At 42.2% G+C, this 15247-nt stretch overlaps 1 protein-coding gene across 8 annotated transcripts in view; it reads right to left on the reverse strand.

Moving 5' to 3' along the window:
• Positions 1 to 1984: 1984 nt before the first annotated feature.
• The window catches only part of Osbpl6 (oxysterol binding protein like 6), a 191978-nt gene continuing 178715 nt past the window's right edge, over positions 1985 to 15247 (reverse strand). For all 8 annotated transcript variants that reach the window (XM_029470678.2, XM_029470671.2, XM_029470664.2 and 5 more), the window contains 8 exons: positions 14893 to 15030; positions 14369 to 14432; positions 12518 to 12596; positions 10535 to 10679; positions 9235 to 9379; positions 7723 to 7849; positions 6270 to 6392; positions 1985 to 5293 (listed from right to left, as the gene is read on the reverse strand). In XM_029470678.2, the coding sequence (XP_029326538.1) occupies positions 5185 to 5293; positions 6270 to 6392; positions 7723 to 7849; positions 9235 to 9379; positions 10535 to 10679; positions 12518 to 12596; positions 14369 to 14432; positions 14893 to 15030 (930 nt within the window). In that variant the 3' untranslated portion in view covers positions 1985 to 5184. The remainder of the gene's footprint in view (positions 5294 to 6269; positions 6393 to 7722; positions 7850 to 9234; positions 9380 to 10534; positions 10680 to 12517; positions 12597 to 14368; positions 14433 to 14892; positions 15031 to 15247) is intronic.

The following is a 15247-nucleotide window of genomic DNA, read 5'->3' on the forward strand; positions in this document are numbered from 1 at the left end:
ACAGCTTTGTTGGTTTCTTTCATTATACAATAGAGGAATATACTTTCCAGGTCTTCCTTGACCTGCTTCTCATCCTCCACCAACTTTGGGCTCTCAAAGCACGAAAACTACCTCTCCATGGTATATGGGCATTTTGATATGAAAAATAGCAAACCTACAATTTCTACTGGGCTACCAGAATGTAAAAAAAAATTATTTATTTTATTTATATGAGTACTCTCTACCACTGTAGCTGTCTTCAGACACACCAGAAGAGGGCATTGGATCCCATTACAGATGGTTGTGAGCCACCATGTGGTTGCTGGGAATTGAACTCAGGACTTCTGGAAGAGCAGTCAGTGCCCTTAACTGATGAGCTATCTCTCCAGCCCAGAACCATTTTCTCTTGTGTGCTGAGACTTGATTGAATATAAGAATTGGCAGGTCTGTGCACCCCCTTTCCGCTATGTCTTCAAATATTAAATTCTGTACTCCAAGATCAGGTAGCCTCAAGATGAGCAAATTTCCAAGCAAACCAGCCTTTGTTATGTGAGCTTTGCTCCCCAGTTTAAGGTTAAGGCTAGAGCCTGTGATTGGGCAATAGAGAAAGTCAGGACTTCAGGATCTAGTGTGAGGTCTCAGCACAGACCAGAGAGACAAAGCGGAAGGAGATAGAGAGAGGAGGAGGCTGCCCAGAAGTGTGTGTGTCTTTTATAGGGGCTCGCGAGAATATATAATTATTTTTACACACTCCCCCAAATATTAAATGCTGTAAATATAAGAGAGTATGCAAACTTTAATATAAAAGAAAAAAAGACCAACAATTGCTTCTGGGTGGAGAGGAAGAGATTACTCGGGAGCCTGGAAAAGCCTTGGAGGGATGGGCATGCTCTGTACTGTTTTGGTGCTGGTCTCACTGTATCTGCAGTCAACACATACCAGGTTGTGTATCAGTTTCAATGTGTGACATTTATTATATAACATTTGTATCCAGCTTTTTAAAAAGCACAGCAAACATTTTAGTTCCCGAAGGCCTGAGATGAAACACTGAGGGAGAGCAGACAAGTAAGGGAGCCGTGATTTTATCATCGTCCTGTCTGTAAGAGTTCAGTTCCCTTCCTCATCTGATCTAACACTGATAGAAGAAGCAGACGGACCCCCACACAGGATTCCACTTTATTTTACTAAAACTTTAATATCCTTTTCTTTACAATTAACTCATTTTGGGAAGGAAGGTACAGATAGAAACAAAATTTATGGAAACTGAGAACTTTTGGTTAACTTTTTTTTTCTATCAGTTTGGAAAATAACTCATAATATGTGTGTACAAGGAACCTTTTAACTCATGAAGAATTAATGGTGTTCATGAGGAAAGTGAATGAAGCAGTTTCTAATACCGAGTGACTGAGATTACACATGAAGCCAGCCCATTTCACAGACAATGACATGGTGCTCAGCAGCATCTCCCCTTCTGCTTGTAAGGACCAGAGGATAGAGAGACGAGCTTGTTGTTTTGAAAAGCCAATGCAAGAGTACGACACCAATTCTCTTCCAGATGAGACATCTATCTACCAGCTGTCTGTCTGTCTGTCTGTCCTAAGGGCCTGTTCTACTTATGATGTAGGGCATGTTACTTCATCACAGCATTTATCCATCCTTTAGATCCCAGGTTAGAAGAATGAAGTCGAACCCATCCAATGCAATTTGCCATTCTCTCTTTGAAAGCAGCCACTGCAGGAAGGTTCCACATCTCCGTAACAGGCAGAAGATGTTGCTAATAAAGCTAGTTTCTGCTTAAGAGAAGGAGCCACGCAATGCACAACTTTCAAAGTAGAAGTGTTTACAAACCAAACTCAATTAAGATAGACTCCTGGGGTGATATGGAGTCTTTCCCAAAAGCCACAGAACATTTGGGAGACAAAACCAAACCCATGAGAACACATCAACATTTTACTTTTAGCTCTACCGACACCCACCCCCCAAAGAACATTTCTAGAGCACAAAATAGATCTGTAATGGTTTAATTAGATACATTTTTTATATATCCTGAACATAATTGCTCTCATAGAAATAAACTAATATTCTGTACACAAACTTTATTTACTGTGCCACATTCATAACATACTGAGCCAAGTGCAAACATCTGCTCTGCCCCCTGCTGGGCGGAGCTCTGCTCCCACAAACGCTTTATTTTCTAGGATGACAGAGAACAGCATTAGACAGGATGGATAATTAAACCCACAGAAGAGTAACAAAAATCTTCTTTACTGCTAAACTAAACACGTTAATCGGGGTTTCCTTCCTAGAACGTCTCTCCCTCTCTGAGCTCCTTGAGGACAGGATCTAATGACTGGTAAGTGCTAACGCAGAATAACACAAAGCCAGAAGAATCAAGAGCTTGAGCACAAAAGATTTGGGAAGTTGACAAGTTGGTGGCCTCTGTACCACAACTTTCTTGGTTTCCCTCAGGCAGAAGAATGACATTTGGCCCTGCAATCACATACAACTGACATATACCACTAATGGGTATCTTAAATGAAGTTTATTTTATCTATTTATTTTTTACAGCTACCTGGAGATAACATGGACATCATTTTAAAATAACCCAAGAAAAATAATGACAATTAAAAAATAAGAAAGATCAGCAACACTGAAGAGTACATTTGCACCTTGGTTAACAGCATTCAGCATCAAAATGATCCAATTTTGGTGAGCCTCAGCAAAGGTTGGTACTGACCAGTCAGTCCAGTCTGGAATTTGAAGCCTAACTGATGATGTGATTGAGACACGACCTGACAACATGATGGTCACACCCGGGGGAACCGAGATCTCCAAACAGATTCAAACTGGAGGATGCCATACAATGTGATTGTAATTAATCCCATGCTTCTCTCGTTTGCATCCTGAAATTCTTATTAGAGTTTCAGGGTAGATCTGACTTTATCTTATTTGTCATCTTAACCTTACTATCTGACTACAAAGGTTTCATCTGTTGTTTCTCCTTTCTTCTCAGTTAATCCAAACCTGGGAGCTGTCTTTACTTCCCTGCTGTGTCCTGGGCCTTCCGCCCTTTACTAAATGTACATCTCCTATTGTGTTTTGATCACCTCACCTTTGCAGTCCCTCCTTGTGGCATCTCTATTCTGCAGGACTCTTCTATTACTTAGGCAGATGTAAGACCATTTTGTCAGACACTAGTAAGTGCAGGTGAGACCCACTTTAAATCGTACTGTAAGCCTTCTCAGTTGGAGGAGAACCAGCTTTTATGAGGAGGTCCACGGGACTGTAATTAAGTCCTAACTCAATATAAAATCAGACATAACTAGAGATGCACTGATAAAACAGCATTGGGTTGAACCAAGAAAAAAAGTAGTCCGTGATACGGGGGAAGGTTTTACAACTGCAGGGAGAGCCACCGAGGACCCAGGAGCACATGGAGAAAGCCGTGTAAACGGAAGCCTGGCTCTGGCTCTGACTTCAGGAACTCTTTGGAGTGCGAAGTTTCATTCCAATGACTAACAGCTGTGTGCATGGTGTACATGAATGGGGAGATGAATTTGGGGATAACTAAAATATTGCTCCATCTCGGGGAAACTCTGGATTTCCCTCCATGTTCGCAAAAGTTTTGGGTTTGATGGTGAGTTGGCCATTATTAGGAATGCTTTTAGGAATGCTTGGCAGGGGGAAGAAATAACACCGAGATTGATAGATACCTCTTAACAAAATACAAAATGTCACTAACCTTGTTATCAGAGTCTGAAGTAACACTTAAATTCAGATGGTAAGAATCTAAGAATAAAACTAACAATAAAATATATGTAAGTTTCTAATTCACTAGGAAGCCCCCTTAAGAGATTTTTTTTTATTTAAAAAAACATACAGGTGTTTATATTGTCATGTACATGCAAGAACTTAAAAATGCCAATGCAAGCTTCCTACAAAAGCCTCTGTATACCTGTGGAGGAGAAACAAAACCTGAAGGATTCAAAACACACCTTGCCCGCCCCCACCTTTGGAATGGATACTTTTTTTTAAGCCTAAGTTTTATATATCTGCCCTTAGCAAGGTAGATGCTTAGTATGTAACCATGTATCATATGGAACCGCCTGATTATTTTAAAAGAAGAAACATGATTATGCATAGGATCCATTTACGTAATGCAAATAAGCTTTTGTTCTCCATGGAATTGCAACAGTGTCAAGTGGCGGGCATGAGTCAGGGATGTGTTCTATGACCTTGTGTGCTTTATGGTACCACCCAGCCCAGGCAGAAACTGGGCTTTGTTACTTCCTACTGAAGTTTAACACTGATGACGGGTGTCCAAATCAGATACAACTTTTGCCAAATACCAGGGCACACTGTGAGGTCAGACGGAGGAGGGATGGCTTACTATCTGGACATAGGACAGGAACTTAAAGAACGACCTGGATACAGAGATCTAACTTAGTATACAGTATCTTAGCCCTCTTGCCCCTCAGATCCACCACAGCAGAACTGACTTAGCAAAGGAAAGTGTGTTTTTTCCTCATTTAATCCTTCTATCAGCTGAATCAACCTTCTGACCAAGAAAGTGAATCATGCCAGGACTCTGTCCTTCACATACACCTATGAGCACACATTTAAAAAACAGTTTATTGTACATCTTTGCATTTCTTAAGGCATGAACAATGTCGTAAAGATGGAATGGGTTTCGGGAAGCATCGTGTTGTCAATTTTTACGAGGCTGAGAACAAGCACACCACATCAAAAGAACACACTTCAAGTCTGAACTAACCGACTACGGCCCAGGAGCTGCTAAGGTACGGGATGACGCTTTCAGACAGCAGACGAAACATGTAGTTTGTGTATCATTTAAAACTCTCCTGATCAGCTTGAAGCGCCTGTTACAGTTTCATCTTCTTTTCCGACTCTCCCGACTTTGGATTTTATATTCTCCTTCTTTTAGGCTGCTTTCCGAGGAGGGCATGGGTTTTATTTATTTATTATTTATTTAAGGAATATGGTTGCAGCAAAACAGAAAGGATCCAAAAGTGGTTAGGAGCCTTGTCTAATGCACTTTTGAAAATCCATTATAAAGATGAATAGAAAAGCCAATGGGAGCTTTTCAGTCGACCCAGAAACCACGCATAGCTATAAGAAACATAATTGTGCATAGTTATTTATTCATTCCGAGTGTGGGATATTGGCTAGCTCTACGTCTCCAGTTTACCAAAGAACGGGGCTGTCTACTTTGCTAAACCCAGGGTCCTTTCGAAGCTCCCAGTAGGTGTCGTTAGAAACCCAGGCTTCTCTTTGATTTGCATCAATAACTTTTCTGTGAAAATATGAAAATCAATGTTAGCCACAAATAACATCAAGGATATTATATACAATTAGTGTCCTATCTGCCGACAGTTGATAAGTTGGAAAATTCTGGCCAGAAATAAAGTAACTGTTGTCATTAAATGATTGAAATAAAAGAAAGAAGGAAAAAGACTAAAAGACTAAGGGCTGGAACTAATGACCTCTAATTACCTCCGGGCAAGGGGGAGAAAGCACAGAGGCTCAAACACAGCTCTGTAAGCATCATAAGTTAGAGCTACCTCCCAGGAACAGTGCAACATCAGTAGCTGCAAGGCCCATGTCAGAAGGGCACACTGCAGCCCTAGGAAGAGAACACTGTAGACCTCCTGAAGGGCACCCTGCTAATCTCTGAAGAGTAAGTCTGCACCTCCAGCACAGGGTGATCCTGAGATGATGGCTCTAAGGGGGGGGGGGTTACCCTGCGCTTCTCTGTGCATGCTCAGGAGGATGACAGATGATGGATCTGGAAACCACAGACTCATCTGTGTGATGTTTATATAATCCTTTAAATAATCCTGTACTAATCATCTTTGATCGTACCACAGTGGGGCCAAATCTGAGCAGACACAAGCTCTGTGTGACAGAAATAAAATCAAATCCTAATGGAGTCACGGTGCCCTTGGGGGCAGAGCCCCAACCACTGCCTGTGTGAGGAGTGGGAATACCTTCCGGCCACTACAAAGGGTCCAGAGAAAGGGAAATGTCCTCTGGTGAGCTCCTCTACATCACTGTCCACAGAAAGAAAGGACCATTGAGAAGAGCTGGCCGGTACAGTCACTTTTACAAGCACAAAATCTGATTCAGTATCCTCACTGTCTGATGCAAAGCTACCCACATTTGCTTATGTTCCCTAGGCACTCTGCAACCTTCTTTTCCCCTACCGCGAGTCCCTCATGGTCTGTGGCAACCATTAGTAAAACACAAACTTGTGGGTATGGCTGACTTACTTAAAAAATTTTGGTATATGTTCAAGGTTGTTTTCCTCCATGTAGCGTCTTCGCGATCTTTGGAGTTCCTCAACTCTTTGTTTCTCTGCGGCTGCGGCTTCCAGGTTCCCTTCTTCCAAAAACCTAGGCAGAATACAGTTGATATTCCGATTGTTAGCTCCTTTAAAAAAAAATACTGGCATAGCATTACCTGCTGGTTACGGAGAACATAAAATCCTGAACCGTGGTTACATTACTGATGGCCCTTCATGTCTGTCCCAGGCCATGCACTCTCAATTTGTATATCAGTTACTATAGTTTCTGTGTATGTGGACTGAGTTACTCCATTGGGAATACAACGGAATGGGAACAGGTGACAGGCTTGGCCCTGAGCACTTCTCTGTGCTGTCTGGCTGTGGTGTGTGTCTGGCTATGTGATGGCTGGATGGTGACTGGCTGTCCTCTACTGAGACACCAAATTGAGAGCAAGGAGTCTTCCTCTTTTACCAGGAGTGTCAGAGAGATGAAAAAGAAGGTACACTGAAATGGAATTGAGAAGGTCAAGAGACCCAGTGATTTGTAAATGTTTACATCTGTGGATGGGATGCGGCTCTGTGGTAGGGAGAAGACTGTTCATTAGCTAATAAACACAGGCTCTTTGTTCGGTTGCCACATATGTGCACGTGCACACACACACACACACACACACACACACACATGCACACATGGATGCATGGATGCACTTTTACATTTCGAAACAAGAACACATAGTAATGCATAATATAATATATACTGTAAAAAGTTAGTTGATGAAATTAAATGACAATCAGTGTGATACACATACACTGGGAATAACATACACTGCCTTTTTTTTTACACATATGGAATCATATGTAGGACAGAACGTACTGAGAGCCATGCCAAGAACATTTTAGGAGGGAAACTGCTCACATACATGGGAAACAGAGAGCTGATCTTGGGTGGAATGCAGATGGCAAACAGAATTTTAGGGGAACAAAATGGATTCTGTAGAAGTGGAGGACATCATGGATCATATTAAAACAACAAAACCTGAATTCGGTGGTTTAAGTACAATTCCACACCTCTGGGACCAAGATATTTTGGGGAAGCTCCAGACTCCCGGCCCTCTCGATCTTCAGTTTGAATAACACTTCATGTTACAGGGCATTGTGTGTAAGGAGGGTATAAATACAGGGAGAGGAGCAAGTCTGACATTTGGTAAATATGGAGGAGGCTTTGTGCCCAATATAACTGGCCATTTAAATAAGCTCCTGTTTAAACGACCCTACAGAATCCGTTTTGCCCAGATTTGGAAACTCAGGTATTTCTGGGTGCATTAAGGGGACGAAGGAATGCAGAAAGGAGCAAACAAGGGATGTTGTCCATAGTCCAGATGACCTCTGACACTGTGTTGTTATCTAGGATACCGCAGAGACTCTGCAGGCACCCTGACCTTTGATCTGGCCGGAATCGGGCATCTGTGGGGGGAAGGAGGTCCTTCAGGACGGGGTCCAACTCATTGAGCTCCACAGCAAATCTTGTAAAGCCATAGTAGAGCTCATAGTTGGTTGGCAGAGAACCTGGAGGGAGACAGAGAACAGTTGTGAGAAGGAAAGACTGAGAGTGAGGGACCGAGCCAACACCGTCAGGAAGAGCTCTGAAAGAGGGCCCAGGTCTGTCCTTATGAACATAACACCGTGCTCTCCTCTTGAGTCATTAAACGGATTCTGTTTTGCTGGGTGAGATGGTTTATGTTGATGGCTGGCACTGAAAGATTAGCATATTTTATAAAACCCAGCCTTGAAATAAAACCTTATATTATAGTCATAGCCTACATTCACTGAACTCGGTAAGTTTATAAAGACCAGGCTGGTTAACTACAAACATTAACATTGCACCAGAAACATCTGCCATGTATGTCCTCATCACAAACATGCAGTCATAAATGAATATTACTAGTATTTCTTTAGAACGTTTAAAAACTATTTTTAACATTGTGTGTGTGTCACTTTTCTATCAGGCTAGTCTTGAATTCCTGGAGTCTAACAATTCTCCAATTCAGTACTTGTCTCTCTCCCAAGTACCAGGGCTGCAGGCATGCACCATCACACCTAGCAGTAAAGTAAGACTGCACTTGATGCCCAGCACCTCACTTCTTCGAGGAAGTACCCAACCACTGACTAACACCCCAACCTCTTACTGGTGCTTGTTAGTAAATTCCAGGAATATTTGTCTGGCTTGCTTACTGAAGTATTCCAGCCACCTAGAACAAGACTGCTGCACGCTCAGTATTCAGTAATTAGTCACTAAGAATGCATTAATTACACTACCAGAAGGAAGTCTATAAGCAGGCAGCGGTGCCCTTTAGGAAACCAATAACTAAGTTGGAGGTTACCTGACAAATTCCAATGAAAATAAATGCTCCCTGGCAAATTTTTCCCACTCATACTTGATACTCAGTTACATGCTAATCTACTGCCTGGCTCTGCCAAATGTCCTTTATTAAGTGCCAGCATGCCACAGTTCTGCTGCTCAAGTGAAAAGGATCACTCACGGTGGCAAGTTCCTGCATTGGCAGATTAAAGATGCTACACTTCCTTTGTTTTATTTAAAAAGTAAACACATATGAGGGCTTGCTTATGCATTTCAATTATATTTATTTATCTATCTTTATTTAGTACACCTAGTGTTTGCATGTATCTATTATGTTTAAAGCAACTTCCCATGGCAGATTTCAACAGGTCACTCTACTTCATGTCAGTGATTCGGCCTGTCTTTTAATAATCAAGTATCCAGTCATGGATTATACATATAACTTCTTTGTTGAGTATAAATGTAACGGCAAGTGCCTTGAGCATTTACATTTCAGATGTCTCTAGTAGACAGAAATGCAAGGCAAACTCCATGGTATGCCCCAGTATTCCCTCCCCACAGCCTCCTGACCAGGAAGCTCAGATGGTCTCACCTGGTCTCCAGATGCACTTTGCCGAGGGGGCCACCCCGCAGTAGAGTCCTTCGTGCCATTTCCCAAACAGCCGGTGCACCACCTTCCCCTCCTGGTCTATCACCACCCCCTGGACTTCATTCACGTTGGAGTTCCAGTAATTCACCTGGAAAACAATCAACTCAACCTGTCCTCTCCATAGAACAACATTCTTTCCCTTGGGATGTAGTTCAACACATTCTGCCAATATGGAAGGCTGCCCTTCTTGCTCTCTGTCTTAGGAAGCTCCATCTGGCCAGGAATTTACTGTGTAGCCCAGGTTGACACAAAACTCACAATCCTACCTCAGACAAAAGTGCTGAGCTTAGAGGTGTGCTATCATAGCTGCTTAGACTGATTTCTATGAAACGGGTAGTCACGGGGCTGGGTGTGTAGTGTGAGCACTGGCTTCCCATGGGCAAGGCCATGGATTTGATTCTTAGTACCATAAAAACCAAACCAAACCAAACCAAACCAAACCAAACCAAACCAAACCAAACTGCTTCATGCCACGTCATGAGAGCCGGCCATTCTCTAGCTCCTGATCAGTTGTTAGCTGAAGAACCCAATGTTAGCTCATGGGTTCGTTATTTTTCTCTTCAGACTTTCTCCCTTTGCTCATGGATCTCCATGAACCTCAGTGGGGCACAATATCAACATAATTGGTAAGCCAGTAGTATACTTACACGAACATGGATATGGTGTTGTATATTTTACTTCGGAGCAGTGTTAATTGAAAAAATGCTGTTTCATGGGCATTTCTGTCCCTAACCCTTTTTTTCTAGTTGACAAAGATAATGCTTTTTTTTTTTTTTTTTTTTTTTTTTTGGCTCAATTTGGATTGCTTCAGGAAAGAGTTAGGTGGGTTTGGAATGACTGGCAGCTGTTTTAGAATGAGTTTGCTAAATAAGATCACCTAAATGTATTCTGTCATCAGACAGTAATGGATGCTCGGGGACTCAGTATAGGAATGGAATATAGTCTAGAATTTTCCTGAGTGTACTGGGTGACTATGTAAACACAAGATTTTGAAAATAAACTCATTTCCTCCTTTGGCCTGGTACTTTTGACCTCTACAAACTCAGAAGTTTATATTTCTAAAGCAACTGAAGGTTAGTTGTGCTTTCTTGTCTAAAATACCTAAATGTCTAAGAAGACAGGATGCAGGGCAGCTTTCCTCTGCTTGCTTCCTTAGGAAGCATTCCATACAAGCCTTCCTTCTCTACTGTGCCTCCTTAGGAAGCATTCCGTGCAAGCCTTCCTTTTGTACAGTGCCACTTACCTTGACAAACGTGAGTTTGCAAATGCAAACACTGCTTTTGGTATTTCTTAGGGTCACCTCACCGTAGTGCTCAATCCATCTCCTCCCACTCAGGATATTGTGTATGCACGTGGTGACTTTATTCCACACGTAGTAATCCCCATATCTGCAAAGAATACAGCACTGGTTAAAAGCGAGAGACACAGATACGTTCCTGCTCCTACAAAGGAGAATAGTATCCGGGTAAAACCTCCTAGTCCCTCACTTTCTCCTCACTTCTTGAAAAACCTCGGTGTAGTTATGAAAAATCTGTGACTTTATTTCTTTACAGTAGTGAAAGGTTCTATGAACCTAAAGCTGTTAAGCTCAACAATGCCTCTCTTCTGGCCCTCTTGTATAGTGACATGTCAGAAAATACTCAAAAAAGTCAAGTGTCATGAAGGTTACTATTTACCAATGAAAAATGCATGGGATCAGAAGAGGGGTTTAGTCCTTAGAGTTCTGGAACATGGAGGGGTTATTGGGCAAGCCATAGCAGACGAGGTTGACTCTGTAGGTCTGTGGTGGGGAGGTGGGCACGGGGGCCAGAAAAACCATGGTATCTAGAGTTCCATGTGGGGTCCAGGTCTTGAGGAGGGCAGGGAAGGCATTTAATGACCCAGTGAAGACTGCACATTTACAGGCAGGCAATGCACACTGGTGGAAGGATTGCAGAGAAGAGGAATTCACCAGATACACATTTGAGAAAGATTACTCTCAGAGCACTCTCAACCTACGCTGCCATAATAAAAGTTAAAAAGAAAGATGGGGTCATTCTTTGGGAAAGAGACAAAGTGAGCAAGCATATCTATGGCAGAAATCCAATGCAGATTCTTGGGAATAAAGTACGGAATTTCCGCCAAACAATTAAAGGGCACAGTCAAAAATCAGGTGTACGTTTGCACATTATGTATATTTGCAAGTAAAACTATATTTCATAATGAAATTAAATGCTTCTAAGGCCTAACTGGTGTGATACAGGAGTTACAGACTCCCAGGAAAACTCGTTATTCATCAGCACACTGTGTGCTTATGTGCATGTGTGCGTGTGTGTGTGCATGTGCGTGTGTGTGCACAGCATGTGTGTGGAGGTCAGAGGGTAACCTCAGGTGTTGGTCTTTGCCTTCCCCCTAGAGACAGGGTCACTAGGAGGACCTAGTGCATCCTGCATCCTGCAGGCCAGCCGGCCTGAGAGGCTTCTAAGGATTCTCTTGTCTCCACCTCGCATCTTCTATCATCCCACAGCACTGGGATTACAGGCACTCATGTTATGTGTATCCAGCTTTTACATAGTTTCTGGGGATTGTGTTTGTGAAGTGCTTTTGTACACTGACCCACCTCTTTAGCTCCCCTCCCCAGCATATCCTACCACTCAAACAGATAAAACCCAGATCAGTCAAGCAAGCAAACGACAACAAATTAATATCTTGGTTCTCAAAAACAAATATCAATAAATTAAAAAAATTATGTCCTATGTTTTCTAAAATTTTAATATAGAATACAGTAATAAAAGAATTTCCTTGTTAGTTTTTGATAAATAACTTAAAGTAAGTCTTTTATCTATGCAATATATGCATATATGTGTATATATATATACACATACATATATATACATATATATACATATATATATATATATATATATATATATATATATATATGTAAAAGTTGTATAGAAAGGAAATAGATAAAGGGAGAGCTTGCTAAAAAAACGTAGGCTGACATGCTGGTAGGAGCACAGCCCATGGCAGCTTTGGGTTGACCAGAGGACGGAGGCCAGGAGAGAAGCAGGAAGCTGTGGTGTATGTGCAAAAACTGTTGCATATGTTGTGAGAATCCATTCTGATACTGTGCTGAAGGTGACAGAGACTTTGGGCTTACAGAGACATAGACCCTTAGAACCTTCCAGAAACCCACTAGAACTGCAAGAGAAAGTAAGAAGCCCAAGACGGGAGAGCGACCTACTTTGGAAGCGTGACATTCAGGGTTCCAACGGGCAGGATTTCCATGGACTTTCCCCAGAACTTATTTTTCCATCTGATATCTAGATGAGATAGTGAGAGGACAAAAATTCAGTGCTCCACGTCTGATGAGTTCTGTAGCAACCAATACCCGTGTCATACGTTACAAGGCATATGTTGCAATTACAACTGATCCTGTAGTATTCATTTAATATCCCAAGACCCTGACAGTCCTGGTGAAAAAGCTAAGGTGATGAAAATATTGTGATTCTTCCCAGGTTCATTATTTGTTCCTCTATAATCACTCTCCCTGTTTGTTTCCATTTAACAAAATAAATTTCAGAAGCTAGGAATAAAATATGTACATGCGAGAGGTGCTTATATATGCATATGAACATAGAGCCTATTTAAATCCCCAGATAATAAAAAATGCTGTTCTGATTGAATGATTAAAAAGTCACACACACATACACACACTCACACATCAAGCCTGAAGTATATGTAAAAATGACTGCAGTATGGTTATACCTCTGCCTTATAACATGTTTCTCCCTATATGAAGGAGTTATATGTCCCAGAGAACAGCAAAAGATAAAACAGCGAGTGCACGAAGATCTTTCCCTACAGATAGAGCAGATTTATGAGCCCATGGGTTGAACTTTGTGAACACATCTCCTGCACTGGCTATGCTGCAGCCTGGGGCCCACCATTCCTTCTCATGTGATGGCTTTATGTTTTCCACATGGACACTCAAATCTACCCGCAAACCTGTAATAATCACCCGGTCCCTCTGGATCAACTGAAAAAGATTAGGGCTGTCCTCCTAAGACTTCTGACTCTTGGTTATAATCAAGAATTAACTTGTTTTCTTACTTTGGCATCCAGCACAATCCCAGCACTCTGTCACGGTGTGCTCTCGAGTTACGGTAATGCTTCCCGTGAGCTTCCACATACAAAGAATTATTTGACACTTAATGGCCACGTCAGAAAATAAGTTCTCTATTTTCCTGAGGGGGTTCTGGAACTTTATTTTAGAGAAGACTGAGATTATACCACAACAATGGGACTTAAATAAGAGAGCCTTCCTTTCAAAGAGCGAGCTCCAAAGAGTCAAAGGACCCTGACTCACTTCAGTGTTTAAACTGTCATCCCTTTCGGGGGAGGGGGACTGTTGGAGAAAATCTACATGCTACACTCCAGTTTGCAGATGCTCCAGTCCCTTATATAAAAAGTGCAAGGTACTTGCATGTAAAAGATGCATTGTTCTCATGTACTTGAAATTACCCTTGGATTGCCTGTAAGAACTAATAGAGTGTCAATCCTATGTCAATGGTTGTTACTATTCCATTTTTGGTGAAATAAAAGAAAACTTTTGGTCCATGTTCAGTCTAGAGAGTTTTTCTGAGCATCATTCATCAAGGTTGGTACACATGCTCATGGTCACGTCTGTGTTGACTAGACATCTAGGCAGATGTGCCGGGGAGCATCCCTTTGGGATGAAAATCTCTGCACATACACTAGAGGGCAATTCTGCAGGAGGGCAGCAGACATCAGTGCCACAGCACTGAGGCCCATGAGGCACCACGAGGCAAGGTGATGGCTCCAGACCACACAGGCAGTGTAGAGCTCTGATGGGCGATGGACAGCGTGTGAGCTCCGTGGGCTCAGCATCTCATTTCCGACAGCTTCATAATGAAGTGGAAACTTTAATTTCTCAAGCCGATCTGTGCCAACACTTATGAATAGGCTCTGAGTTCCCAAGGCAGAGATAAAACTGAGCACAGTGTACTTTGGGTAGCTAGAAAATGTCCACAGGCTTATCCGTTTGACTCTCAAGTGAAACTGAAATACAAACCTTGCCAAAACACAAAGTTCTTGGATTCACAGTGACAGGCAGAAATGGGTGGATGATGGCTAACCTGGTAATTTAAAAAAAGGGCAATCATATTAGTATTCCAATTCGTACAAAGGATGTTCTTGTTTGTTTTTGTTTGTGACAGGATCTTATATAGCTTGGGCTGGCTTCAGACTGGCTGCAGAGCTAAGAGGGGCCTAGAACTCCTGATCCTGCTGCCTCTGCCCATGTGCTGGGATTACAGGATGCACTACAATACTTAGATCATCAATGGCTTTTTTAAAAAATAAGATCCTTCTTCCCCAACAAAAACAAGAGTATCCAGTTCTAATGGTAAATTTTAAGTTGTTAATGTTCATCATCATGCTTAAACACAGAATTTACACGCACTTCAAGGGGGCAATGGTGCAGTTAAATTATGTGCGTTCTCTGTCAACTGGTAAAACAGCCTGTCCCATACACATAGTTCGCAAGGCTTTTCTCGACACTGCACTGTCCTTACCTTGGACAGCAACCTCACTTACTTGTTCTGAGAAGAACCGAAACCCCTTATCTTCTCTTATGCATTCATAGGTCTCCCCCAGGACCGGATTGAATGGCTTGCTTCCTGCTCGGAAGTAGGTGGAACAGTACCCTGAGACTGCAAAGGCAGCGACGAGAACCTGCGAGGTCACAGGAAAGGAGTATTATATAGGAGGGGCCAGCCCAGGTCTGCTTGCCTCTCCTCCCACCAACTGTACATCCATCCGTGTGTAGGGCTGCAGATCTGATGCCGTTCGTGTTTTCAGTTATTTGAATCCTCATCACTACACTGGAAAGGAGAGGTTAAACTACTCCTAGGAGAACCATCAGGTAACTGAAGTCAAGTCCTCCACATTT

This window comes from Mus caroli, unplaced genomic scaffold, assembly GCF_978045245.1.
Source record: "Mus caroli unplaced genomic scaffold, Mus_caroli_1 scaffold_2, whole genome shotgun sequence".
NCBI classification, from domain to species: domain Eukaryota; kingdom Metazoa; phylum Chordata; class Mammalia; order Rodentia; family Muridae; genus Mus; species Mus caroli.